Source organism: Agelaius phoeniceus, chromosome 8 (genome assembly GCF_051311805.1).
Source record: "Agelaius phoeniceus isolate bAgePho1 chromosome 8, bAgePho1.hap1, whole genome shotgun sequence".
NCBI lineage: Eukaryota > Metazoa > Chordata > Aves > Passeriformes > Icteridae > Agelaius > Agelaius phoeniceus.
The window spans coordinates 21198922-21225949 of record NC_135272.1 but is presented as its reverse complement, the minus strand read 5'-3'; the positions used below and the strand labels follow the sequence as shown (position 1 = coordinate 21225949).

Below are 27028 nucleotides of genomic sequence, written 5' to 3'. Positions count from 1 at the left end.
ATCATTTAATACATTCCTCTTCAGCTCTTCTACCCTTCAGAATAGGAAGGAAATAGTAGGACTGCCATATTTTTAATAAGACTGCTCAGAGACACAGAACATCTGAAAAAAATCCACAATTAAAAATTGCCTTCTGCTGTTTGAAACTTCATGGTTAACTTAGGTCTATCTTTCAAGAAATTCAATAAATTTGTGTTCTACAAATAACACAGTTTATTTTTCTTTAAAGGCTGAGGTATTCACATGACTAATTAACTCTAGGATTTGAGTGCTTTCTAATCTACCAAAATTGATTTGTGATAAGAATCAAACTGGCAGCAGAAATAACAAAAAAATACATCACAGGTGTGTTTGCTAAACCATGATCAACAGAAAAATGTGCTCTCAAGGTGTGCTTCACTCTGCACCCACATGGCAGTTTTTGCAGTGTAACAAAAGGAAGGACTATGGTGGCACTTCTCACATACCCTAGTGCTAAATCAATCTTCCTGGGTTAAGATACTGGCAAATGTGGTTTGAGCTAGCCAAGGTGATTTTGCATTGAAATTGATTAGAACAAAAAGTTGAGTTTATCTCAGCTTGGTTTCTCCTTTTCTGCAAGAGTTTAGCAGTCCTGAGCCCTTTTACTCTGCAAGCTGCCTTTGCTCTTGTGTATAAATATTCTTCCTGCTTGGCTGCTCTGAACTCCTGAAGTGTGTAGTTAACAATAGGATTTGTCTTCTCCTTCCTACTCTTTGCCTCTCACTCCTCCTCATTAGTCTGGTACTCCAAGCACAAAGTCATGCCTGGTACATTTTCCTATCTATTTATGCACTCGTTGACTTTTATTTTACAACAAAGTGATAAGAACTGCTTAGGGGTTAGGAGCAGAACATAACATGCTAGTTGCTACCTCCAAGTTCAAAAAGCTGCATGATAAGCAATAAAAAAAATTAACTTTGAAATTAAAAATAATTTAAATTCAACACCCACAGAAAGTAAAATCACTTGCTGATGTGTTTCTTTTTAATCAACCCATAATTTAAAAGGAAAAGAAAAGTAGTGTATTTCCTGAAGATGATATAGAATATCATCTTAGAAATAGAAACCATAGAATCATTTGGTTGGAAAAGACCTTTAAGATAATCAAGATCAAATAAACAGGTTTATTAAAATAAACTATTGTATTCAATGAGAATGATTCTGTAAGATACTGGGCACAAAGCTGTAAAAAATGAAGTTTTAATATAATTTTTAATTTCAGATTGATGTTGTTTTCTCTGTTTTCTAAATTGAATGTCCTTGTATACGCGGCAGTTAAACCTAGAATTCACAATACTATGTAACTTGCACTGAGACAACTATCAATAAAAATGGCTAATTATCACTAAAATTTGGGCTAAAAATGGTAATACATGGGAAGCTGCCTTATGGAGAGCTCAGCCATAAAGGAAAAGATGGTCATAACCTCATTAACTTTCTTAGTAAGTCAATCTGTCTGGAAGAGTCAGACAGATCCTTTACTTACATGTGAATGCATATGCAAAAAGCAATAACTTGGTTTGTAGCACACCTTTGGACCCAAACAGTTAACAAGTTTAAATGTTAAAATACATGAGTTCCAGTTAGAGAAAAGTAGCAAGTCAGGAATTTCTTTGAATCATCTGAGCTTACATGCAAAAATGCTACTAGTCATATTTTTTTAAATGCAGGGCACGTCTCATAAACAAAGAGCTACTTCCTTTCCCTTTGAAGATATGGTATAGGCAGTGCCAGGAGTACTAGAGACAGATAAAAAGCACCACAGGTAGATAAAACAAAATGCTGAGCCAGTCTAAACTTGCAATGCCAATTCAAATTTGTTCAGAGTACTTTTGATTAATTTTGTGGTAGCAAGCCTAATTCCTTACCAAATCTGTCTACATACCAGTTTTATTGGTATTGCTGCAGATAGCACAAAGGATTTCTTTCCAGTCCCTTCCTGCTTCCCTCCTACTCTGTGATGCAATGCTACTGCATCCAAAGCACGAAGTATCCTTAAATGGAGGCTAGATTCTACTGATTTCTCAGTCATCCCCACTGAGCTTTCCTTACCTGCTGACTTCTGTTCTGCAGAGCTCCTCCTAACACTGTGCTGTGCACTGACCCTCTTCCTCAGAAGCTCTCCAGCCTTGCCTCACCATATTCTGTAACAATCTGCTCCAAGAACAGCACAAGTGCAGAGACAGGATAATCCACCCTGCTGCAGTGTAGGACACCTTCCAGTAGAACTTTGCTTCTCAAGTGGTTAGAGGAGCCCAGCTGAGGTTCAGAGCAAAGCTGATTGCTTCTGCCAAGCCCTTAATTTGCAGCAATATCTGAACACCTGGTCAGTGACACAGGTGTATCTTGTTTGGGTTAAAATCCTAATGCATTGCAGCTGAAGCACTGGGCTCCTACCTGTGGTATTACTTTGCCTTTGGTTGTGTTGGCTGTAATCCTGCAATTACCAGATAAACTCATCACAAATTTTATAGTGTATCATGTGCAACCTGAAAGGAGAGCTTCAGTGCTTCTAAGTGTTGGAGTTCAACTTATTAAATGTGTCCTCTGCCTGAAGCTTTATGTATTCACATTAGAAGAGCAAAAGACAAAGATGGCTTAGTTACAACTCTCTGCAGAATTAACAGCAGCTCTTCCTTGATATATTTCCCTTCATTTAATACCCCACCTATTTCAAAGACATTCTTAGTGTTTACAATACAGAACTAAATCTGCATGCAAAAATAACACAGACTTGTGTTTTACATCAGCAGTTGTATTCCACAAAATGGAACTAAACCAGAAGCAGCTCATCTCCTGTCCTGGAGGGCTTGCTCAATAGCAGGCTTTCCAAGCAGAAAGAGAGTCTGATCTCTGCTGGAACAGGAGGGTAAGCAAGTTGCAAGACTGACAGCGTTGTACTGTAAAACCTGCACTTTATTAGCACATGTACCTATGTTAATTTTAAAAGTCACACTGACAAATCTAGACATTTGATGAAGGAAGTGCACCAATCTGTAACACAGTAGTCATTGTACTGAAATGTGCAGTTGAGAGAACTCTGTTAAAGTCTCTCAAGTACTTTAAGCTACAATATGAAGAAATATCCATACAATACTTAACATTATATGGAAATGTTCTGCTCTCAGTTCTAATGACATGGCTGGGCATGGATGTACAGGACTTGCACACAGAAAACAGTGGAACACCCATCAAGAGCACTGCATTTATTGATGGTCCCCAAACTTCATGAGCAAAGTAACATGATTAGTTTCCTAGACCATTTTTGCAAATGCTGATATTTTAAAATTTTATTGCAGTTTTTTTGAAGTTGTTCTCTCTCTTGGTATAACTAAACAACTCTATTTTATCCTGCTCCTCAAATAATCTTGTCCTTTAACTTTTCACTTTTACAGTTTCATGGACTCCACTTCTAGAGAATCCTTCTAATAGTATTTTCAAAAAGTAGGAAATAACCTCGGTACTAATAAGAAAGGCACAGACAGCTAAACGTGAGGTGCAGTAAAGAGGAAGAAAAGTAGTGGCTAAAACCAGTCAGATGAAAAGACATCGAGAAATTTTGAAGTTGAATTAAGTAGGGACAGTAAAGAGAATGCAGAACAGGAATCTTACACAGACCAAAATAAATAGCTGAAAGCCTGCAGTAAAACATGATTAGAGAAAAAGCTGACACGTGAGAATGACTAAAATTTTCCTTGTTTGTTTTTTTTTTTCCCTTACTGTTAACATGAGCAATAGTGCAGTTTCACTAGTGGAAGAGTCTGTAAACATGTTAATAGCTCTAGAAGTAGATCAAGAGTTGCCTAGATAATAGGTTTCTATTTTCTAAGTACATAATTTTTTCTCCATTAATAAAAAAAAAAAAAAATCCATAGTTGAATTGCATCAGTTGGTATGTTGTCTTCTGGCTGAATTCCTGTAAAGTGATGCTGTCCTCAAGGCATTTTTTCTTAATAGCTTTATTTTGGCAAGTCTTAAGGGAAAATTAACAGCAGAGGTATGCAATTTGAAAAAAATTGTTAATATTCAGAGAAGTTGTGATGTAGGGTAAGTAAAAAACACTAATTTTGGGGAATTGTAATGAAAAAAAATCCCAAATGATCTTATAGTAATTTCCTTAACTTGGATATCAAGATAAACATATTTAATAATGGTATTTTTCTTCTTAAATGGTATCTGCCTGCATACAAAGTTTTTTTTTTTTTTTTGTAAAAACCAAACTAAACCACAAACTCCCCACGCCCCAGTAAACCCAACCAAAACAATACACAGTGCTTTTCAGTCTACTACAGCTTTTATGTCAGTGTTATGACAAGGTTTCAGCTGGCCCTAATTTCAACTGTTTGAGACAAGGACAGTACAACAAGACAAACCAAACTGGAAAAAAGTGTATGGAGGAAGTGAAATAAAGTTACTCAAAAGAGAGGTATTTTTTCTCATTCTAAGATATAACATGTTCATGATGGAGAGCTTCAGAAGCAGAAGCATACAATATCCTGTAAATCTTAGTTACTCTTCAAAATCATCATTAGGCTCTATGGCTGAGAAAATAGTTATGCAGCAGGGAACTGCTACCGCAAGCTTAATGATGGGGGGATTAGAGTTGAAAGTGAGAGCACTAGACATTCTTTTCTAGCAAAATAGTTCAAATCCCAAGTGAGACAGTAGGATAAATGAGCCAGAGGGCCTCCATTCATTCTGCAGCAAACGACACATCACAAAAGATCCATACATTATGCCAGGAAAATACTCAGCAAGAATGAGAAGCCTTGGAAACAGAAATTCTTGACTTAGAGTCTGGTTGAAGGTCACTGCTCTAACACTGCACAGTTCACATATTTGCATTTGATACATTGATATGTAAAGGAATTTCTGAGTTGTTTATGTTCTTTTAGTTCTGTAAATGATCCAAAGATTGAGAAAAATATTAATCTTTTCAACTTCATAGGTTAGTGGAAGGGGACTAAAAGAAATGCTTCACGTTATTGAAGGAGCTACAACTAAAACTATACAGACAAACTGTTTTGTAATTTCTGTGTTAAGGAAAGCAGAGTCAGATTTAAAGTTTTCAGTTTTCACACCAGAGCTTCACTATAAATTAATAAGCCTACATCCAATTTGTTTGTTAAGATCCTGTTTAATGGTTTCAGAAAATTCCTGTTAGCTAATTAAACATGATGAACTGATGTTTACTGATTTGCTAGCCCCCTGCTTGGCTTCAAAATAAACCTATGCTACACTGATTTTTTTATTATTCCATAATGCTTAAATCAAATGAGATTAGACACAGTTAAGAAAGCAGCACTAATCTGAAGACACTACTCCATCAAATAAAGTGACAGGCTTTTCATTAAAAATATACAGAAAAGACTCCAACAGTGACTAGATTATTTTCCTTTTTTTCAGAAACCCTTTTATATGACAAAAAGAGTACTTAGCCTGGCATCTAATTATTATTCAAATCATATAATCCATTGCAAAGGATTGCGCAATCCTTGCACAGTTTGTAAGTGCCATTTACTGCAGGAACCAGTAATGCACTGAGACGTGGAACTTCAGTGCAACAAATCAGATGTGTGAGTGTCCAAACACTGGCACTGCTGATTGCAATCAGCTGCTGGAACACATAGAAAAAGTTATGGGCATGAAATTAATGGCTGCTTTCAAGAAGTTTAGATGAGCAGTTTGCTGTTTCAACTCACTTTATTACTGCATGTGGCCAGAGAGGAGGACACAAATAAGTATTTGCTGTTTTACAAACACTTGACTGAATGCACATGCACACAGCAGACACTGATGTGATCCACCATTACAATGACTGTGAACTGCTGAATGATTTTCTGGGACTCCAATTGGACAAGTGCTGTCTGAGAGTATTCTTTAGCAGATACATCTATCTTTCTCTAGCTGGTTGATGAACGACACCCAGCTCTAGAAATACAGCGTGGTGATTCTGCAGTAGGGACTCTAAGGTATGGCATGCTTCATCTTTTGAAAGCAAAACCCACCTAAAAATATGTAATTCAGAGTATCTTATAATTTCACCATCCAAAACAACAAAGGCACAACATCTCATGTCTTGAAATTAAATTTCTAACCTCATGAAGCACACCTGCCTCTATCAGTAGAGTAGTACTTGCACTTTGGTTCTTATTGTGTTGCAGCACACTTGCTGCAAGACTGAGGAAATGAGCTTGAAGTGTAGGACACACATGGATCCTTAAAGCTTCAGCCCAGACAAAAAATCACCTAAATACGGGAATAGTTAAAAGTAATTGCACCATGAGGGTCTTGCTCATAAATGATTAATGCATTTCAAAGTTCTTACTATCTTCCTCCTTTGCTGATAGCATGGCACATAGAAATAGAAACCAGTCTCTGACCCCTGCACATAGAACTAAAGCCAGCACAAGCAAGAGAAGAACATGACATAAATCACATAAATTGCTGTTGTAGCTAAGTTTATTTGCACACTGAAAAATCTTTCTTTGATGGTGCCAGCTGCTGGTGAGAAGAATGTGTTTGGTGTCATTGTAAGAACACCTAGAAAGAGGGGTATTCTGATATTACAGTATCACAGAGGTGAATATGCAAACAAGAAAAGGCTGGGAGAGATCAAAACAACCATGTTTAGAAAAAGTATATTATGTATATAACACTATTTTACCAGCATTTCGGCACCTCTTGTCTTGACTGGTGCTCAGAGTTAAAATTCTGATAAAAAATCCACTCTGACTTTACTAACTGTGAACACACTCCTCAAGCACATAAACAAAGAATCTTACTATTCTAAAGCACAAAATCTTTTAAAACCAAGAAAAATGCCAAGGCGCTAGAACCCAATCCATGTAATTCAATAGCAAGAAACTTCTGTCTGAATATCTACAAAACCCTTGTGGTTTTGACAGTTTGGTGAAAGAGTTACTTCTTAAATATCTCTTTAAATCATATATCCTTAAAGGTTCTTTGTTTTCAGTTATGTATTATCCTAAAATTAATTATTATCCTAAAATTAAGTTTTTACTTAGGTAATATTGAAATGAAACTCTCCTTTTACTGGGTATCATCCCTCACAAAGAAGTTAGTGCTTGTGCCATGACTGCAACATTTTTCCAAGAGCTGAAACAAGTACAGTCATGTGCACTGAGCTCTGAGCAGTGCTGCTGTGAAGGAGGAGAGCAGACATAACCCTGCTGGGTATTACAGCTGCTGTTCTCCCCAGCCTTTCCTGCCATCCTCCAGCAGTATTAGATCACAGACATTTACATGCAAACTTCTCTATGTAGCATGTTTCAAATTTTTTCAATTGCAAATGTGATTGCAAATATCTTTTTATTTGATAGTTAAGCTGACATAAACCTATCAATTACAAAGTAAAAATGTTTCTAATATATCCCTGTATTTTCCCTCAGGATTCTCCCTTATTTTTTCAAAGTCAGCTGAAAAGATATGTGAAAATCAGATTAATTTTGTCTTCCAAATAATTTAGATTGATAAATTCACCGAAAAAAAAAAGCCAATTCATAACCCTGAAAAAATAAAATTGCCCTGAAGATAATGCAACATGAGAAGAAAGTTTCCTTATATTACTTAACTTGAAAATAGTTGACACATACAATTTTTGTAAAAAATATAAACCATCTAAAATATTATAAATGTTTCTCTCTCAAAGTACAAAGTATTACAACCTTACAAAAAATATTTTAATCTAATTCTCTTTGGATTTGACAATACTCCTCACTATTATATATTCACAGTTACTTTAATTCAGAATTTTAAAAATCACTGCTAGCATACTGAGCAATAGCTGTCACAATTAAGATTCAAAATTAAAATCTTTCCAGGTTTTAAACCCACAAAAAGTTGATTTGGAAACATTTGCTAACACACTTAATTATTTGTTGCTAACACCAAGCACTGTTTCTAACAGTAAGACTCTACAGGTTAATAAATAGACATACAACAGTTCTTACCATAGCAGGAGGCTATCATGGTCTACTGTGAGCTCTTAAAATGCAAAAGCTTCTTGACAAAAGACACACCTTGAGGAGTTCTGTGCCCAATCAGCAGTCAGACCTGCCCAGGAGACAGCAGCTGATGAATCACAGGGACGATAACTGAGCAGAGAGGTTGGATTTTTTTTTTCCCCCTAAATCAAGGAGAAGTTGAATACTGTGTTGAGTAAACTTTTTCACACTTTAATTTTAATTATTATTTTTACTTTTCTACTAGGTGAAAAATGTGCCATCTATTTGCCAATGAGCCATTATGAAATACAGAAGTTCCTACTTTCAGCTAAGAGTTTTGCAGGCTACTTCTTAAAAAAAAATATTTCTTATTAAAAATTATTGTAAAAAAGTTTATTGATAAGCTGGAAGAAAGAAGAAAATCCAAATATTACCACCCCCCTGCTCCCAACAAAATCAATGAATTCATGTCAATGTAAAACTATGCACAAGCTCAAAAACACCCTCCATCAGTCCAGAGTTCAACTAATAGGAAGAGGTAAACTTATCTGTTCCAGGCATCACACTATATTTTATAATATTAGTAGTAGTATTAGTATTAATGATGATATGGAAGTTACTTAAAAGTTCCAGTTAGGATCAGTGCCCACCCACCCAGGCTATCTGCCCTGAAGACATCGGTGCTCTCGAAACCCAGACGTGTGACTGCATCACGGTGCAGCTCCTTCTCCAGGGGTTGTTTGCTCCCAGAGCACTGATGCTGGGCAGGAGCTGCCTGGGTATCAGAGGCACCACAGGAGGTGCAGGCTGGGGCTGTGCTGGTGCAGACCTGGCGCTCAGGCTCTGCTGGGACATCTCCCGTGGCTGCAGGACACAGCTCAGGCTCTGCTGGGACCACAGGGGGCTCTCACTCCACACCGCTCATTGCACTGACTGTGTCTCCTTGGCTTCATCTAAAAGTGCAAAAAACAGCCCCTAAGTGAATTGTTTGACAGTGGACATGAGAAATAGAATTGTCTTAAGAAAATGCTTTAAGAGCTCAAAAACCAAAGTGTCAAATGCCCTTTCCCTGGACATGATCTGCCCAGTGTGCTGAGCTCTGATTTGGGACCTGTTCAATACTACACAACTCAGTGTCTGGAAGGAAATAAAACTACCTACACTATCCTTTTCCTTTACAGTGTTAGCCACAACAAATGGCATTTTAAGCAATATTTTAAAGTCTATCTTCCTTAGTGTGACCTTAACAAACCCATATCTCAGTATGCAAATTAACAAGTCACTAATTTGCTTTTAGATATAACACAAAGGAAGAGAGGTATCACATCAGAAGTGTTAAAATTCATGACCTGAAAACTAATGATTCTGCCATTTGTAAGTATATTAAAGTTAAGGTATATAAGTATATATGTATATGTTAAAGTATATAAGTATATATAAAGTATATATTAAAGTAGGTATATTAAAGTTAAACTGTATATGGCTTGCACTTGTAAATTCCCACGTCAGATGTATGTCACACAAGCTTTCCCAACACAGAGACAGCAAAACAATCTGAATTTCTGATTTTATGAAGAAGGAAATTAATACACCTGGGGAACTGATTTCATCATGTTCTATCATGTTTTAGCTGCACACTCACTCTAAACCCATTCTACACTGCAGAAGTGAAGACCCTGAAAAAACAATCTCTACCCAAAGCCAACCCCTTAACAAAGTTTTATTAGCAACCATTTTGGTTGCTAATGTGAAACCTCATTCTCCATAATCCAGGTCTTTATGTTTCCCCTTTGCCCCTTCTTTTTTTCACTTACACTCTCAGATTTTCTAAGGATTCTAAAGTAACTTCTCTACCAGATTCCATTTTTGCATTTTAACCCAGTGTTAAAGTTACTTGTTCAGCCTGCCCAGAGATACAATTTCTCACACTTCCACCAAATGCTATGTCACTCTTTCTCATTTTTATTGGTAACATAAAACACACAACTATGTCTAGTAGATAACTGCTTTGCTGTCAAACAAGATGCAAATCTTTCAGTCAAAAAGCACAAGGCCTCTATGTAACAAATACCAATTACATAGCAATTAATACCAAATAGAAATAGGGCTTATTTCCCTTCTAAACTTCCTGTGAATAAGATTAGTCCTTGAAGGTAAATTAAGAAGCCATATTCCCCTTTTTAGACACACAAAGGAGTATCTTGTCATCAGAGCACTAACAAAAGCAAGTGATAATTTTGTAGCAAGTTTATAGAAAAAAGCCACTTATATTGAAACCTGATTGAAATGTCCCTGACTCTCCCTCTGGGTATAAATGTCTACCCTAATCTCTGTAATTTTGGATGAGAGCTGTGATGGTATTTCTTTTGGCTCTTTTATACTATTTTCCTGGATTCCAAACCCTAGTGATTGCAAAGGCAGGTATTTACAAAATTAAGTACAGTCATATATTGTAATAACAACAACAAACAAAAACAACAACACATTATCTCTGTGGAGGGTATGGTAAAAAATAAGGGGTCTTGTTAGCACTGATCCTATGATTTCCAGACATCACTGAGTGTGGAAGCTGCTTGTTTCACTTCACTGCAGGAATGACTGGTAACTATTACTAATTTGAATAAACCAAGATACACCTCTATAAAAGTATATCACGATTCTGAACACAGGAAATTAATTTTGTGTGTTAAGTCAATGCTTACTGCCTGCCAGCAGTTTGGAAATGAAAGTAAACCCCCTACAAGAACAAAGGACATTCTTTTACTTCAATACTAGAATTGAAGAAAATTCACTGCTGATTTAGAGTGGCAGAGCTAAGGCTGCACATTCATCACAAAGGAGCCTTTTGTCTGCTCTGTCTGCACAGAGGACTCTTTGATGTGCAGCTTTTTGTTTCTTCATACTGTAACTTCTGCTGGGTGATAAGTTGCATTAACTTCAATGACTGGTTTTATGATACAAAAATTGGAAGGAGAATATGGAGCAAAGACTATGCAAGGATTAGCTATAAAAATCACTTGCTAGATCAGCGTGCTTCCACTATGGCTGTTAAAAGAGAGAAAAAGTTCTACTGATAGATTACAAAAGTGCAGAGTCTGAGCTTGGTGTCCTGCTTTTGGCCTTAGTGCAAGATTGCAACATGGCATTCACTTACACAATATCTAAATGACTTCCAAAACAAATTTACTGTGCTTACAGACACAAAGTTCTTTTTGTTTACATTTGTCAGTCTTGAAGCACTGATCAAACTAATATTAGAGCATACCCAGTATAAGATGCAGCTGCCTATTCACGCAGTCATTTCAACAAAGATTCTCAAGGACAAAGTTTAATGTACTTGGTGTATGAACTAACTTTGCTTTTACACTTCCCTTTAATACATCTATTATCTTCAACACATGGTAAATTAAGTTTTCCAGCTGTAATACAAATTAGCCAGACTTTAACTTGGCCAGTATGATGGTAATCTGGGTCAAATAATGAGCATAGGCTATTGCAACTAGCAATAAATTTGGCAGATCAACAGTTCTGAAAATAACAGTATAACTGCATTACATAATCACACTCATTATACAATTTTATGGATGGAAAATAAGAAAAAGAAGATTTAAGTAGGACTCCAGATAGCTAAGTCAGAGCTGAGCTGGCTCTGCTAGGGACTGGAAGACATATTTGACCAAATCATTTAACCATGAGTCAGTCTACCTACAACTGGAATTCTGCAATCAATCTTCTTTTATAAAACCATTTGATACCATCAAATTGAATTTTAAAAGGCTAGCGATTACTAACAAAGTAATAACTAAAGTATACATTTCAGGTAACTGCTATTCTATTTCTAGTTTTCCAACTGTGCACAAACTTCAAATTCCTTCTGCTTTTTCTGTTGATCTCTCCTTTTTTTCCTGATGGTACAAAGCCTCCTGTCACAGCTCCTTTTTCTCAGTTAGCTCCTTAGCTCCTGTGCATCCCTGACCTACACTCTAGTAGCAATTACATCAGAAAAAAAGCCCTGTGGTCTTCTCTTACTATAAAAGTAATTTCAGATTTCTACCTGTGTACAAGAGAATGTTCATTTTCACAAGAAGTCACTCTGATCTTTCTGCAATTTGTGAAATTGGAAGAGATCTCTTTCCCTTTTGGTAGATAGCATGCAGGGGTACAAGAGGCCTAAGATAGCAGTGATGTCCTTCTAGTGACATCTTTTTGTTCAAAGGACACAGAGAATCGACAGGTAACTCCTTTGTAGCAGAGGTGCTTAATGTCCATTGTGTGTGTGAACCAAGAGCTGCTGAGCATCTTCTCTGCACAACTGTGCCTGTGCAGGGTCTGCTGCTCAGTCACACTTCCTTCACACTTGGGGTAAAAGAATAGGAGTGAGAAAGGTGAAGAATGTGCTCAAACAGTTAAAAGGCTATGAATAGTGATTGAAGAGCTGTCAATTCCATAGAAATATTATGGAGCTAAAATCCTGCAGCTGGATATCACCCTACAAGAAAATGTGAATTGCTTGCCTTGCCATGCTTCAGGGCCAAGACAAACCCAGGGTTAGAATTTGGGAATTCTGCCAAGATGAAGAAAACAGATCAAATTAACAACAGAAAACACTGAAAACATTGAAATTGTCTTGAAACAGACTCCCATCTCTCTGTAAATCAGATGTGCTCCACTTTTGGCCAGACCACTAGCTAGGACTTCAAACATCCTGTTGCAGTGCTCCGAGAGATGCCATAGGACTGCTCAGGTTTGGCACTACCAGGGAGCACTCCTGAAGTAAATGGCTTTGCACACCTGATCTGTTCATAGAACTACACAGAATTAACATTATAGCCCCCTGGAGAGATGATTTGGCATAACTGATCATGTGTTCCCAGCTTCTCAAAGGCATTGCTCCTGGAGTTTCTCCTGTCTACCCAAACATATTCAAGAGGACAGAACATGCATTAGGCCAACAACAGCCATAAATAAGAGAATTGGAAGAGGTTAACAGCTTCCTGCTGGCAGCCTGACAAACAAATTATCCAATACCCTGACAGTCACATGACAATTACAGCCTTCCCTGAGGAAAAGGCAGAGATGCAGAAGCATCTACAATGCAGAGCATTTATCGTCACATTAAGAAAATAAATTTTAAAAAAATGAATCAAATTGTCAATTACCAAAAGAAACCCTCCCTGAAAGAGTTCTTTCCAGTATCCTCAGACCTTGTACATCCCAGCATTTTTTGCTGCCAGTTTGAAGAGTGCTTTCTCTTGCTGCACTACACAGATGAATCATTAGAGCAGTAGGGTTGTGATAATCGTCCCTGAAATGTAGAGATGGTGTAAGGGTCCCATTTAGGTAATCTATACATTACAGCCTTCTCTGACCTCTTTCAAAAAGTGTATTAATCACACTTGTTTTTAGAGAAAGGTGGTGGTACTCCCAACAAACATCTGTGGAAGCCCTACAAATTTGGAAATTGTCATTTAAATTAATTTTAAAGCTTAAATCTCACCAAAAGTACTTGGATATACAGTACATAGCACTACAGCACATTAACAGAAGTTAATGTTGAAAACCATGTTGTAAAAAGTTTTCACAGATCACTTTAATTTCATAAATAATGATGTCTAGATTTATTTTAATCAATAGAAGACAGCTATATGATGATAATAATTTTTGCCTCCATTGATTAATTTCCTGTCTTGTGTCAAGGTATTCCTACCTCAGTTTCTCCTCCCTTTAAAAAATAGCAAAATAGCTCAGCAAAATTTCTCTGGGTGCCAGTAACTAAACCCAGCACAACTCTATTCCAAGTAACTTCTGCTCCTTGATAAAGAACATGAAGTTGAAGAGGAGCTGAAATGAAAGCCAGTTTGCAACAGAAGCAGACTTCAGACAGTCCCAGAAGAGGGAAAGTCCAAAGGACTGATCTGGGTACACACGGCAGCAAAGGTTAATGAGATCGGTGGTTTTTGCCTCTGAGCACATTCCGTCAGTTCATGATCCGGGAGCTGCTCTGTTTCTCATGCAGTAGCTCCATCTGCTGTCCAAACGCAAAGGGGGACTTTGCACCGGCACTACATTTACAGAATAAAAAAGCAAAACGACTTGAATATTTTGAAAAATTTCTGGAAAAACTCCAAACGTTTCCCTAGTCAGTGTTCCCGCATGAATGGAACCAGCTTTTTCTACCTTTATAAACCAACTATCCATAATGAAAACACGAAAGTCTCAGAACCAGTCTTGTGACAAAAAAGAATGGTTCTTCACCATCTGCAGCCACTCAGTGCCACGCTGTCCAAAAGTGCCACACCACCAGCTCACACTGGTGAGGCACCAACACCCGCTGCACCCCACAATGAACACGCCCAGGTGTCCACAAACTACAAGATGTTTACAGTGATTCTTAGTTACTTACAAGAGGTTTATTTGAATTGCACAAACATAAATTTAAGCTTATTCTGAAGATCAACTCAGTTCTTAAAAACAAGACTTCTGTTTCTTTTCTGCAGTACAGGGCTTTAAGGAGTCACTTTCTAGATTTGCTTTCGTTTACCAGGAGCACTATGAAGAGTTCTGTCCATAACAGAAAAATTATGGCAAGACCCAGAGCTGGCAAATTCGACCAGACCTGCTCTGAATCTTGTACAGCTTAGTGATTCTTGGTTTGTTTACAAATGTTCTGGCTCAACAACAGTCTCTTAGCTTGGGGGTTGTACCCCCAGTTTGGTACTTGCTGTAACAGCTGAACCCTTCCAGCAACCTCCTTTTCTGGGCAGCATTGCAGGAGCTATTTGGTCACCAGGCAGCTCAGGAGTTGCGGCTCAGTGCTGGCCACAGGCACAGCAGCAGCTGCCGTCTCCCTGGGAAGCGCAGCAGGCGCTGCCGGAGTCACCGCGGTTATTCATTACACGCGGTATCTCAGCCCTGGCTGCAATACCTCGGCCATTGTGGATCCGAGCCAGTTTATTTTACATCGGTGTGATTAGCTTCCTTGTTCCTTAGATTTTAGGGCGTGCTTAGTTACATGTTTTTCTCCACTCTTATGGGTAACTGTACTTTTAAATTACGATAAAGTGCAGCACGAGAGTGTCGAAGTTTCACTGCCCAGGCCTCGCTGCCCGGAGCCCTCCCGGGGCCGGGGCCGGCAGCCCCGCGCCCCTCCCCGAGCAGCAGGCCACAGGCTCCACTTGCGAGGTTAAAGAAAGAATACCTCCTGCTCTTGTCTCTTGGGGTTTCTATTATGTCTGTTCATGATTAAAAATATGGTATCACGGACTTGTTTCAGGCTAGAATTACAGCTTTAAAGGAAAAATCTTCTCTTTCAGAATCCATGGGGGAGGGTGGTGCTACCGAGTATTTACGGACGCCTGGAGGAAGAGTTCTTCAATACAAGGCCAATTGTGGGTTATAATTATATCCCTCGAGCATAAGGATCAATACTGGAAACGCCAGAGTGGGATGCCAACAAATATTTTATAGTGATTACTGATGAAGTCGGTCTTCCATAAGAAATAAGGACACAGCCCGGTGGCGAGCGCTGCTCAGGAAGCCGTAGGCCCCACCCGGGCTGCGGGCGGTGGTCGGGCAGCACGCAGGGGCTGCCGCAGGACTCGTTTACGCAGCACCGTGTACGACTAACTCTGCTCGTGCGGCTTAGGAAAAATAAAATTGAAAAAAAAAAACGAAAAAAGCCGAAACATTCGCGACTAACGCGCGACGGCGCGCGCAGGCTCTATCAACGGGGTGAGCGGATTCCAACAGGTGGCTCCGTGGCGCAATGGATAGCGCATTGGACTTCTAGAGGGTTTGAAGGGATTCAAAGGTTCCGGGTTCGAGTCCCGGCGGAGTCGTGTCTTCTCTTTTTTCTATTTTTTAGGTTTTTTTTAATACTTAATTTTTTTTAAATAAATTTCCCCCGCCCCCTACGCCTTTTGGGCGGAAATCCTTCCCGGCGCTCCCCCGTCCCTTACCTCACGGCCGCAGGTATCCGGTTCGCCGGCCTGGCCCTTCTCCCGTCAGCGAGGCTCTCCAGGCCCTTCTCCCGCCGTGCCCGGCGGCTTTGGGAACGCTGGAAGCGGGCGGCGACAGCCGCCATCGACCGGACCTGCCGTGTCCGCTCGCTCCGGCGACACGAACCTTCCTCACCGCCAGCGAGAAGGCGGAGCAGGAGAAGGGCTCTGCTCTCCTTCTCTCTCCTTCCCCTGCCGCCCTCAGGCTGCGGGAGAAGGGCTCTGCTCTCCTTCCCCTGCCGCCCTCAGGCTGCGGGCGAAGGGCTCTGCTCTCCTTCCCCTGCCGCCCTCAGGCTGCGGGCGAAGGGCTCTGCTCTCCTTCCCCTGCCGCCCTCAGGCCGCGGGAGAAGGGCTCTGCTCCTGCTCCCCCGGCCCGAGCTCCGCCACAGCGGTCAGAACCAACAACCAGCCCCGTGGGGCCGCTATGCTTCCAGAACTGTCTGCGAAAGTAATTGTACTTAAAAAACCAAGACTTCGTCTTTCCTGGAGGCAGTTCAGTTACGATGGGTCACTGTGATACATTTCTGGTTAGTTTCAAATAACGAAACAAGTCCACAAACTGCACAAACTAGAATTAACACAATATTTTCTGACTTACGGACAGAAGATGAAGAGCCATTTTAATTACAGCAATCAAATTGCTGTAAATAAAACAGTAGCAGCAATAAACAAAGCACCTTGATTTTGCTCAGAATGGAATAAATTAATCTGATTCATTATTCCTGAGTTATTAAATTGGTGTGACTTTTCTAACTGCAATTCTGCTTATTTAAAAGCAATAAAGGAAAATCGGAAAATGAACCACACCATCAGGCACATTAACCATCAGAGTCAGTAAAGGTGCAATTACAAATTAGCACCAATATTTCTGCCATTAAAAGACAATACTACTTATAATTGATAGGCAGAGTTTCATGAAAGTTTTTATGTGTTCCCAGAATAATCTAATACCACAGGCAATCACATGGTGCATTTGGGTTTTCATCTCTCCAGCACCTTCACCTTTATGTCAATTTTAAAGCCCGTCTGTCTGTTTCAAGGCAAACTGGAGTTTGAGGGAAGGTGCTCTGGTCAGTGCCACATCTGACAGGCTGAGGCACCAGCTCAGGCCAAGCCAGCCAACACAACCTGCGGGTGCCAGCCTGCAGCCCTGGAACACAGCACATCCCACCCTGTGCAGCCCTGGAACACAGCACATCCCACCCTGTGCAGCCTGGAACACAGCACATCCCACCCTCTGCAGCCCTGGAACACAGCACATCCCACCCTGTGCAGCCCTGGAACACAGCACATCCCACCCTGTGCAGCCCTGGAACACAGCACATCCCACCCTGTGCAGCCCTGGAACACAGCACATCCCACCCTCTGCAGCCTGGGAACACAGCACATCCCACCCTGTGCAGCCCTGGGCACAGGGTGGGGCAAAACACAAGGGATTAGAAGAATCAAAAGAAAGGATATAGAACACAAGCTAAGTATCTTTCTAGCTGTGCTGCACATGAAGTAACTGCTGTAGCTATTGAGCAGCCCAAGCAACAGGCACGGAGTTCTTGCTTGCTGTGTGACACCCCAGCTTGCATTTCTCTATTAAAGTCTTTCAGGCTTGCAAGCTGCTTTTCCAAAGCTGCACTTGGAACACCCCAGGATGCAACAGAATGACATCTACTGTGGTGCCTTGTTTTCTTCTCAGTGTTCAGTTTACATTTTTTTGTGCTTCCACATCTCAGTCAGAGAACAAGACACCATAGTTGTTCTTATTGGCTTTTTTATAATTTACTGGGAATTGAGATATTGGTGTAAATCTCATAGCATTAAAATAGCCTGTGCATATTAGCTGAGACCTGGGGACAGGTGGTTCTACTTGTACTTGTTTAATATTTCCCAATGAATTCACTTTACTCTATCACCATTCATCTCCAGGCCATGAAGACTTTTTAAGGACTCTAGATTCCTGTCTGTTTCTGGTAGTAAAACATTATGGACAATGTTGGAATGATAAAAAACACCCTAATGGATCTGAGGAAAATTTCTTTCAAGTATCAGTTGGTGGTTAATACATACCACAATGCTCAATTCATCATAAATAACTAATCCTTAAAAAAACTAATGATCAGTAGAAAACTTCACAGTTGAACGTTAGTCAAGGACATATTTAAGCACTCCTCGCTTAAGATCTGCAACCTTTAAGATTCGGTGTTCTTGTGGTAAGGAAACAATCAACCACTGGTGCTCTGACAGTGACTTCTACATCCTAATCACCCAATCCACCTAAGACAATGTAGTGCCAGTTTAATTTCTTCTATTATCCATCTTTTCTGCTACCTCAGGGCAGTAACCAAGTTACACTAATGGTAACAGCAATACCGAGCAGGTCATTAAAAACCAACCAAACACTGCAGCAATTCTGACAATCACAAAAGGTCATGAACTGTCACTGAAGGGGAACGGAGCCAGTGACATCTGTGGCTCTGCAGTGGCAGCAGAGGCCTTCCAGACTCACTCTATTTGTTCACCTTGAGCTATTCCTCGTCAGCTAACAGACAATCTGCACAACACACCCTACAAAATGGATGCCAATGTTATTTCCAAACATATCATTAGACAATAATTAAATGGTAAAAATTAATAAAAGCAAAATATGATTGTTAAAATCTGACTTGTATGTATCACTTACTTATATTATTTATTAAGTAATATGTAATTTGTCTCTTCTAAATAATATATATATATTATAATGTATACACACATAAATATAAAAGTATATGTGTAAGCACTGAATTCCCGGACATTCTCTATACCATTATGGTCAGTGTTGAAATAAATCCTTCACAACCAAACCATTTTTCAATATTTTCCATTACAGTTTGGGCCAGCAGAACCTCTGACAAGTCATGGAAAAATATATTCAAGCACACAATATGTGCCAAGATAAATTACGCATATAACTTTAAACTGAATTTACTAATTAAATGATGTGAAGTCTGAAGCCTGAGAAGACCACAATCTGTGAAGCTGAATTTTTTACTCAGATTTAATATATGCTTTCATATTATTATCTCTTTACATAAATATTAATTAAAATAAATAGCAATTTTAAAATCTAAATTAATTTAAATTGAGATACCTGATAATTTGCTAAAGTTTCCTAGCTTTATTCTCAGAGCAAAAATTTCCCTAAACCTCAATTTGCACCTCACCTGCCATCTTAAAAGAAACCAAACACAACACCACAACCAAAGCATTCTGTAATAAAGTTTTATAACAAACAAGTTGTTCCAGCTTGGTATTTTTCTTCAATTCTTAATTGTGAAATTTCTTCTTCTTCCGATTCCTCTTCCCTGCTGCAAAAGCTGCTTTTTCACTCATGATCTCCTGATACTTCTTTTTATTATATCTGAACAAAATAGATAATTTACTTTTAAGCATGGCAAACCAAAGTTCAGGAAAAGATAACATGGACAGTACTCTATGCACATTATTTGCCAAACTGAGTTTCCTCATCTTTTCTGAATCAGTTTCTTTGATTTATACATTTATGCATAAGTAAAGAGAATCAGCAGTTGATCAATGATAAATGCAGGTAAATTTGCTTTGGAAGTAAATTCTGTTGAATTTTGTAATTAATTTTGGTTGGGGGAGGAGGGGTGTCCTCATTACATATGCAGTCACATTTTGGACACTTGGCTGAAACACTGCTACTGCTCACACGGGGGAGACTCAGCCATTTCCACAATACCATGAAGAAACTACAGCCACTTTTATAGTGCCTTCTCACCACACTCAGGATAATAAACCTCACTCTACTGCAGATGGACAACTGAGATGAGGTGAATACTCAACAACAAGCAGGGTAATTGCTGAATGTGAGCTCCTCTAACAGCCTCTTGTGTACCTGCAGGGATGAGTACCACAGACACTGCACACTGAGTAGTGCTGAGGCTTTAAATGCAACACCAAAATCTGACAAATATCTGCACTAATGCTGAAGTATATGATTAAAGCCCTTAATTAGGCACAACATAAATTAATTGATCAAATTTCAAATACATTCATTTTTAAAACTCCTTGCTAATAAATATCTAATAAATCAGGTCAAATCAGAAAGCTACTTAAGAAATAGATGCAGTAACTTGCCTTCCCAACATTATAGTTAAATTTACAAGTCTGACAAAATTAACTCTATAATCCCAAATCATGCACCACTTCAAAGAAAACATATGAAAGGAGAAGTGAATATTAACATCATGTAATAAACAATACCAAAATGAACCAACGAAATTATCTACTCCAAAAACTGTAAGCTATGCAGACATTAATGAATCCAATCATAATATTCAGGTAAGCCTTCTGGCACAATTTTGATTCCCATGACAGGTGGCAGACTGATGTATTTATAAAATGAAATAATATCAACATTCACAGAATTACAGGCTGCTCTTTTCTGTCAATTATGCCAAGAAAAAATAATCAGTCTTTAAGAGTGGCTGCCAATAGTGATGGCTGAAGTGGGATAAAATCCTTTAATGAAGATGAAATATACATTATCTCATTCTAATTATCCCCTTAGATAAAGGTTCCTTAGATCTTCTAAACTGCAGTACTATGGAAATGCTAAAAGACTAAACATTTTTCTTTGAAGTATTAAAAACCACCCTACAAGCTGAATAAAACAAGAAAAGGCTACAGAGTTAAAAATACTCCTCTTTTCCATGGGATATTAGAATTACAGAACTACTTTTAAATACCTTCTGAACTCTGAATCTGCAAGCAGCTCCTCCACAATTGTTCTCTTCCTCTGTTTCTTAGGGATCCGACTGTGGTAAAAGTCTATGGGAGAATCAACTACAGTTCCAACCTAGGAAACAAAAATGAAAACATTCTTACTGTACATGAACAGCAAGATGTTGATTATTTTGCCTTTTTTTAAAATCCCCAGCAACAAGTGTGAAGACACCTATAGAGCAGATGAGAATGACAGCTGCTTAATGAAAGTGCAAAAAACCAAAATAAATAAGTCATGTTTTGTATGCAGAGTCCCTTTTGGTCTCCTTGCATAGTGCAGAGAGGAAGGCCTGAGCTTTAAGACTGTACAGTTTTCAATGCTGAACTGCTGTATCAACACTTTAATTCATTGAAGTTCCTAACTTTTAAACATTTTAAACATAAGGGGAAAGGAACCTTTATGACCACCTTAAACCTCTTCCAGTCTCTCCTCCTGGTGGTTTTGCTGGATGACTGCACAGCAGCTATATCAGGGCTGTATCAGGGCCCCACAGCCCTAATACAAGGGCCTCATCCTGAAACACATCACATTTTCCCAACCAGCATGTCAGTCAGCTCTCATGGCTCAGGTCAGCAGTAAAGATACACACAGTACATGTTTCATGCAGTGAAAATTAACCTGTCTGGATCTAATTATGTGGAACACTTCAGTCCAAGTTTCTCTAATTTCACAACATATAACACCCTGGACACTTCAGAGTGAAGTGGTAATATTTTGAGAAATGAAGACATTTCCTCAAGCATGCTAACCATTCAAAGTTTCTGGAGGCCTATTTCTACAGCTTACCCAGTAATTTCTTTATTGATATGAACAATTTCAAAGCTGAGAGCTACAAGCAGCAGAAATTTCAGCTTATCACAAAGGTTGCTGTCTCCATTTAAACTGTATTAGCTAGTAAGAAAATAAAAGCCAATTATTTTCTACACACTTGTTTACAAAGGCCAGTACTCCAAAAAAGCAGTGAAAATATAGTCCTCTGAGGGTTCAAAATACGGATTCAGTAAGATATTTGTTCACTTCTATGAGATCAGCCAAAGCTAAAAACAGCAACAGCATATATACATATGTAACACAAAGTTAAACAGTTGCAAACTCCAGCCAAGTAATCAAAACACTTCCATACTTAAATATGAAATTATATTAACATAGAAGCTACCTACAAAATAGGCATTATTAGGTATCCTTAAACAGCTGTTCCAAACTTCAGCAGTACAATGCCACCTTCTGCTGCTTCCTTACCTGGAAGTACTTGGGCAGACCATCTCTGTCATTCTTCTTATAGAAATGCTTAGGGTCCAATGAAGCTCTCATCTTCAAAACTTTCAGATCATTTTTCAGTTCACTTGTGATTTCTGGGGCTCTCATACCAAACCAGCCATCACCTGTTGTTTTCTCTCGCTCTGCCTAGGATGCAATACCAAGAACAATGAATTTGCATTCAGTAACTAGGACAGGACAGAAAAGGGAACTCCTCCATACAAAAGACAGATAAAGCATTTAGAATGTAAATATGTACCCCTAAAACACTTATTTTATGACTATTATAAAGGAGGTTATCAGCACTGCATCAATGACAGATTTGTACTGAGCATATAACCACTCACCTCACTATGCTTGTGACTGAAAGGTTGACTTTTCACAGGCCAGCTCAAAGAAGACCCTAAACTGCAGTTCATCACTCCATTTCCAGTGAGGCCTGGATATGCTCAGGGTCCCAGCATGCAGCTTTGCACCACACCTTGTTTCATTATTTGAGGCATTACCAGCTCTTCACTTACCCTGCGCTGTTTCTTTAGTTGGTGAAGTGACTCCCTGTAGGGTGGGACACATTCCTTTCTTTCAAAGTCTGGAGTTATTACACTCTTCTGCAAGAGCTGTAAGAATTTTTTTGAACATTAGAGAGCCACCTCACTGATACAAATTTTACAGCTTAACTGTATTTACAGGACCTACTGAAGAAATCATGCAGAATCTAAGCAAGTATTCTAATGCAATACATGAGCAGTAAGGATCTTCAAAACAGAACACTGGACAACAACAGAAAGCAGCTGACTTGCCCTGGAGGAAGTTAGACAGCAAATCCTCTGGACTAAAGAGGACTATCATGGATGAACCAAAGAAAAGTCTCAACAAAAATAATACACACCCTTTACTTCAAAGGGTGCTTTTGAAAAAACCTGCTAAGTCCATACTAGGGCATAGACTTTTATTTACTGAAATTCATTCTGGCTATAGACTGAATATCTTGTCAGCAGACTTTAAGCTTGTGAATCATTAGGCAAAACTCCAGGTATAATCAACTTTAGTTTATTTTACAAGGTAATGCTAGAATTTACACTGTTTTTCAGTTTCTGATAAGTCAGGTATATTTAAACTTTCGCCATTAAAACCAAATGTAAAAACCACAGTCTGGTCAAAGAGAATGTAAGTTCTCAATGAACCATGAAAAGGATACTTCTTTAAAATCAAACAAACCAATGTTCTTAGATTAACATCTTTGTGTTACTATAGTCACAGAACTGAATAACTGTAAACATGTTACCTGGTCCTTCTTCTTCTTCTGTGGTTCAATTGCACTCGATCTAGGCTTCTGATTTTTTGCATCAAAACTGATATACAAACCTCCAAGCTTCTTGATATTCAAACCAGGGTCTATGCTACTGGAAAGATGTAAACTAAAGAAGAAATAGTTAATTATTAAAGCATTGTAACATGCATGCAGCTAAACCTTCTACTGTCCTCTGAGGAAGATGAACAGAAAAAATATTTTTCTTAGTCTTGCCAATTAGGTTCAGTTCTGCAATGATTTTAAGTCTTGTTATCTAGATTATGTAGTTTTGAAATAACAGGTGCAGGAGAATTCATGCCATTATACGAAATAAGACATTATTAAAAAAAAAACTGTGGAATCACTTCCACAAATTTTTCATATTAACTCTAATGCTGTAATCTCATCTTAAATATTATTATCTTCTGTATTAACTGAATTCTTAAATTTGCTTAACCTTGCCAGAAGAACTCATGATTAGCATCCTTGTATACACCGACAAGCTTGCTAGCTAAAGAGAAAAACCCCAAACATACTGGTAGTAAAAATACTATAACTCTTAAAAAGAAGTATGAAGAACATATAATTCATTGCTTTAAACACAAGAAGGAATTTTAGCACCAGCTGGACTACAAGAATTCAAGAAGTATCACTGCACCTAAATTATTCTGATTCCATGCTGGGTTTCACCTGAAGAGTCACCATCCACAGCACAGCAACAACTGACATATAAAATTATATGCAACTATTTAAAAAGCATTATCTAATCAGGCAATGTGTAAGTAATTTGCTGGACCTTTCGTTATCTACATTCCAACTGGAAAAAAAAAATTAACAAAACTGTGACCTGAATAACCAATTCAGTCAGCATGATCAGTTTCACATTGTTTTCTAAGCTGAACACATAGAAGGCCTCCAGATGCCAAAAAATTTCAGATTTCTGTTCCTACTATATTCAAAACTGAAAAAAATCCCAAAACCTAAATTTATGGACCATATTCATATTTTATAATATGTGCAACGCCATTTTCTGCAGCAACATGACATAAGACTGATCCCTTATTTATTCTGCACTTAATGTGCATATTCTTAAAGGAAATGCAGATTCTTTAGCTATTCCTAGCAAGATACTTACACATCAACCTTATTTTTCAACAGATCATCATCTTCATCTTTTTCATCTTCATCTATCAATTCCTCTTCATCCTCTTCCAAGTCGGATTCTTTATCTTTTTCACCTCCTTCATGCTTACTTTCAGCATTGCTGTCTTGGGCTACATCATCCAGATAATAGTTTTGGCTGGAACTCATGCCAGGCTCAGTATCAATTGCAAAAAGACCTTCAACATGCAGTGAACCACTTTTTAAAGATTTTTTGAAGGAAGGAGTTTTCTCATCTGACTTTTTATAACACAGATTCTCATCAATTGTATCTATGTCTGCCACATCACTATTTTCAGAGTCATCACTTTCACTGTTGCTCAGAAACAATGCGAGAGAGTTCTTATCACTGCTTGGTTTTTCACTGCTGTGGGATACCTCATATTCTTCTGTTTGGTTGTCACCACTGTCTGCACCAATTTTAAGCATCCCGCTCTTACCAATGCTTTCAGTTGTCTGGGCAACAGCCATGTCCACTGATGGGCTGCTCACTGCACTTGCTTGCTGACTCTTCATTAATGTATCATCAGACAAGAAAGCCTGCTGTGCATCTGCCTCAGCATCTGCTCCTTCACATTCTGTAATTTTTTTACTTTCATTTGGTGTTACTTGTCCTTGGGATTCTAGGAATTGTTTGGGACTCATGCAGTCAGTCAAAGAAACAGACACATGCTCTAATTTCCCCTTCCTTGCAAGTATTTTACTGTGATCTTCTTGTATTTGGCCAGATATTGTATCTGAATGGTCTGTCTCAACAGACTGCGTATTTTTTTTTGTTTTTTTCACAGGTGATTTAGTGTCACTTTGTTTTGTTTTTGTAGGACTGGATGCCACATCATTTAAAATCTCTTCTTTTGCATCTTCACTCCAGATTGCATTCGCACATTTGCTTTTAGGTGAACCGGGTTCTTTATTACCATCAATGAAGGTGGAAGCATTTTCCGTGTCATTGACAAGTTCTGCACTAGGCCTAGAATCAGAAATTATGATGGGATCAGATTTAATAGTGTCCTCATTTAAATTCTCATCTTCTGAAACAAATTTATTTTTTTTCTCGGTCTGCTTAGTATTTTCTGCTTGTGATTTCATTTGCATGCTCCTAGTAATTCGTTTTGGAGTGGCACATGGTTCCACAAGAGAACTTGGGCAACATGATTCTACATCAGAAGTATTTTCACTCTGGGTTTCAGGAACTCTGTGTGGCTGCAATTTCTTTTTACTTTGTCTGCTCCTTGTACTTGTGGGAACATTAAGCATCTGGACACCAGAAACAGCAGAGGAACAAGACTCAGCTTCAGAGACATCATCTTCATCCTGAATCCTACTTAACTTATTAACAAAAGCTGTACTGTCATGTCTTTTTTTGTCAGCAGAATCTGGTTGATAAGGAATTACAATTTGTCGCCTCCGTGTTATTCTTACAAACAAAGGTGTCTGGAGACCAGACACAGAAGAGCAGTTTGATTCTGCTTCTGACACATAACCATCAACTTGTGGTTCAGCAACTGATGGTGCTGATGGAACAGCTGTGTTCTCATTCCTAGTGATCTGCATCTCTGAGCTATCACTGACATCTGATTTCATTTCTGCATGTTCCAACTCTTCAAGCTGACATTCCTGAATCACCTCTGGCTTACGAGCTGATCTAGTTCTCCTGGTCATCCTCCTAGCCACAGGAGTACCAATTTCATCAGATCCCACCTAGAAAAGGAGTAAAAAATTATATGGTATTGACAGATAAAATAACCACATAAAAAGAATGCTATAAAATCGCTAACAATCTTTTTAAACAAATCTACTTAAACTCACAACACACATCTCTGTGTAGCCCTATCTATGTGGAAGAGACCTTAAACAAACCATCCCTTGCTTATCTCTACTGTATTTTGGTCAGGGCAGGAGAAGAAACACACATGTCCTTTAATAAATATAAACAAGTATCTCCTAATTTTAAAAGGTTCTGTCAAGTTGTCAGGGGAAGGAAATCCAGAAAAAGCGTTCAGAAATATTCAAAGACTTCCTCAACTATAAACCACTAAATACTATCAACTATCAAAATGTGCCCCAAAATGGTGTCCAAAACCAATTTTAGGTCTACGAACAAGCCGACCTCTCAGCAACCGCAAAACTAGGTATGATCTGCGAAGCATTACTTTAAGTGACAGAGAAATGCTAAAACATCTGTCATGCAAAGTAAAATAAGCCTACCTTTAACTGCCGAAGCTAAATGGCCCAATGACCTCCGGCGGCTGCGGGCGCGGGCACGGGCACCGGCACCGGCACCGCCCCTCCGGACCCCGCGGCCGCGCTCCGTGCGGAGCCTGCACCGCCCGCCCGCCCAACCCCGCACCCGCTGCCCGCCCCGCTCACCTCCGCAGCACCGGCGGGATCGGCATCGCCATCGCCGGGGCTGCTGCTGCTGCTGCCGCCGCCTGCCCGCGGCCCGGGCTCCCGGCGCCGCGCCGCCGCCCGCCTGGTGTTCACCATGCTGCTGCTGCTGCTGCTGCTCTGCCGCCGCCGCGCCCGCCCCTTCCGCCCTGCCCTCCTTCCT

The 27028-nt window shown here is 39.1% G+C and overlaps 2 protein-coding genes and 1 non-coding gene across 7 annotated transcripts in view; 1 reads left to right on the top strand and 2 right to left on the bottom strand.

The window, feature by feature from the left end:
- BCAR3 (BCAR3 adaptor protein, NSP family member) overlaps positions 1-8177 on the bottom strand; it is an 80501-nt gene extending 72324 nt beyond the window's left edge. For 2 of the 4 annotated variants that reach the window (XM_077182237.1, XM_077182236.1), the window contains exon 1: positions 7995-8177. The gene's annotated coding sequence lies outside the window, so the exon portion shown is untranslated. The remainder of the gene's footprint in view (positions 1-7994) is intronic. The other 2 variants (XM_077182239.1, XM_077182240.1) reach the window with 2 other exon arrangements.
- A 461-nt stretch (positions 8178-8638) lies between these two features.
- DNTTIP2 (deoxynucleotidyltransferase terminal interacting protein 2) lies at positions 8639-27010 on the bottom strand. 2 transcript variants are annotated; one of them, XM_077182245.1, is made up of 7 exons: positions 26848-27010; positions 24452-26178; positions 23311-23443; positions 22547-22642; positions 22008-22172; positions 20731-20840; positions 8639-8941 (listed from the first exon to the last, which is right to left on the bottom strand). In XM_077182245.1, the coding sequence occupies exons 1-7, from the start codon at positions 26962-26964 to the stop codon at positions 8938-8940; spliced, it is 2352 nt and encodes a 783-aa protein (XP_077038360.1). In that variant the 5' UTR covers positions 26965-27010; the 3' UTR covers positions 8639-8937. The 2 variants fall into 2 exon arrangements, with proteins under 2 accessions (XP_077038360.1, XP_054494706.2); XM_054638731.2 differs by lacking the exon at positions 8639-8941 and adding an exon at positions 19227-19379 and having other exon boundaries at positions 26848-27008.
- TRNAR-UCU (transfer RNA arginine (anticodon UCU)) lies at positions 15740-15826 on the top strand. The gene is given in 2 exon segments: positions 15740-15776; positions 15791-15826. It is a non-coding gene; the product is annotated as a tRNA-Arg (tRNA).
- Positions 27011-27028: the final 18 nt, after the last annotated feature.